Here is a 2,500-nt window from a genome sequence, read left to right on the forward strand (position 1 = left end):
ATTTTATTACAAAAAATTATTATTCTCCTTAAAAAAAGGAAAAAAATATAGAAAGTAAGTGAATTATTTGGTTTGTCTATGTTATACAGAAATGAAATGTGTAAGTAAAGAAATAATATATTAATAATAATAATAATGATATATATATATATATATATATATATATATATATATATATATATATATATATATATATATATATATATATATATATATATATATATATATATATATATATATATAAATCAAAATGGCCAGTCCTATCTTCTCTTTTATTTTCTTGTTGAAAAAGAAGAAATCGGCAACAGTGCAACTGATGGAATAATTAACAAATCATATATGATGTTTCAATGATTTTACTTCATATTAGCTGACAAAGAAGATTACAAAAATCAAATGCAAGTACTTTGAGAAAAAATCATCAGCATTTTCTTAAAAAGAATTCAGTAATCCTATATATACAAAGCTATCATCAAATAGAAAAAACATACTTGTATAAAAATCAAGCACCTTAATGCTTTATGCAGAAATGACTAGCAGTAAAAAGATTACAAAACAGCTTCAAAGTTTTACCATTATTCACAAGATAAAATTTTGGAAAGCTTCCTCAGATATAAAAAAATATGCAAAAAATCTGAAAAAATATGCACTCATATATAATTGCTGCCATTACACTGAAGCACTCAGAAATATTACAGCTCCTCTGTTCCTTTCAACTGCAAAACTCTTTGTACTATAAAGCTTCAGCCAAACAGCATGTCTAATAAATTTTCTCAGAGGTATATGTCATTTGGCTAAGACTATGTGGCATGGAAGAAGAGCACGATAAGTTTATACGACCAGAGATTCTGCTTTATCGATCAAGCAAATATTTCATCCATACGTATCAAGCTTCACTGTGTCCCGCACCGCTTAGCACGGTTCCCTTGACGTTCTGGATGGGAACGTCAAAGTAGGGTGTTCGTGGAGGAACGCCGCAGTCATACCCCAGCTTGGCAAAGTCCTTCAACATTACATTGAAAGAGACCGTTACTTCTCCTTGTGATCTCACGCGGGTAACTGAAGAGGCAATGAATTGTTATTGTATCTTTCAAAGAATTACCTAGCAGATCATGATATCATTTGCATTTGAAAATAATAATAAGGCGGGTCCACACTGAATGACCCATAGCCTCGACCTAGGGCTTCTATAGGTTGCCACCTTCCCTGTGTTAAGAATAGTAAGGGTAATGCGGGTAACTGAAGAGGCAATGAATATTAACTGTTATTGTATCTTTCAAAGAAATACCGGGCAGATCAAGATATCATTTGCATTTGAAAATAATAATAAGGTGGGACCACACTGAATGACTCATAGCCTCGACCTAGAGCTTCTATAGGTCACCACCTTCCCTGTGTTAAGAATAGTAAAAGGAACTAAAAGCCAAGAAGGGGTCTCAAACACCTAAACCAGCACTTGCATGCCTCAGCCCATTTAGCCATAGTGCACACATTTAAAGTGCAGGCTGTTAAACAATGCTTAGTGTTTGGTTTTATATTCACAAAGTGATTTCCTTATTTGCATTATAAAGGTGTGCTTTACATAATACAAAATATATTAACTATTTCAAAGTTACTTGTCCCTTTTCTCTCCTCACTAAAATGAAAACTTAAAGCAGGAAATCTAATGAAGAGAGCAAACTCACCTTCACGTCCTCTGCCCTGCGTTATTAATTTTGGGTCGACAAACTCTGGTCTTCGTCCTGTCAGCCAGGCCATGAATTTTTGAATGGTAGATGCAGATTCTGGTACAAAGGTGGTGAGTCTGTTGAATTGCCAAATGGATAATAGAATATATACATTACTTATGTCAAAATTACATACTTTTATTTCAACATCAAAGACATCTAAAATGGATTGGGTACATTCTTTAGATATACTGCAATCTTATTTCATCACTAACTGGAACAACAGAATGAGACTCAACCAACTTGCGAGTATGTTTTCCAGGAGCCAATGGAAGGTGACATGCTGTGTACCCCATAACAACCTCATTTCCGAAGATATCTGTTCCATAAATACTCAGCACCAACTGGGGCCCTGTGGAAAAGAATAGAAAGGGAAAAAGGTACATTCTTATATCAATTAATGCAACAAATCTATCACACAAGCAAAGCATTAATGATATTTAATTGAATGGAAAATAAAATAAAATAAAATATATGTGATGTAGATAGAGATGATAGCCTGCACTCACATCCAAAGGGATTAGTCGATTTGAAGGTAATGTCGATTGGAAAATTCCAGGTGAAGATCTGTCTCTCGTCATCACTACGACGTGTTATTTGAGAGATGCACTCTTCCAAACCCTTGTGTAAAGGAAATAACAGTTATCCTACAATAATTATGTCAGTTCAGTCACTCTCCACACATGCTGTATATACATCCATAACCAATGATGAAGATAATTATTGAAAGGAAAGTTAAATATGATTACTGCAACATTTTTGAGTAAAGTTTT

General features: G+C 33.4%; 1 protein-coding gene across 1 annotated transcript in view; it reads right to left on the bottom strand.

Moving 5' to 3' along the window:
- Positions 1-340: 340 nt before the first annotated feature.
- Positions 341-2,500, bottom strand: part of LOC119599007 (B9 domain-containing protein 1-like) — a 4,250-nt gene continuing 2,090 nt past the window's right edge. The window contains exons 3-6 of the mRNA XM_037948747.1: positions 2,237-2,348; positions 1,971-2,079; positions 1,686-1,804; positions 341-1,059 (exon numbers count right to left, since the gene is read on the bottom strand). Of these exons, the coding sequence (XP_037804675.1) occupies positions 887-1,059; positions 1,686-1,804; positions 1,971-2,079; positions 2,237-2,348 (513 nt within the window). The 3' untranslated portion in view covers positions 341-886. The remainder of the gene's footprint in view (positions 1,060-1,685; positions 1,805-1,970; positions 2,080-2,236; positions 2,349-2,500) is intronic.

Source organism: Penaeus monodon, chromosome 42 (assembly GCF_015228065.2).
Source record: "Penaeus monodon isolate SGIC_2016 chromosome 42, NSTDA_Pmon_1, whole genome shotgun sequence".
NCBI lineage: Eukaryota > Metazoa > Arthropoda > Malacostraca > Decapoda > Penaeidae > Penaeus > Penaeus monodon.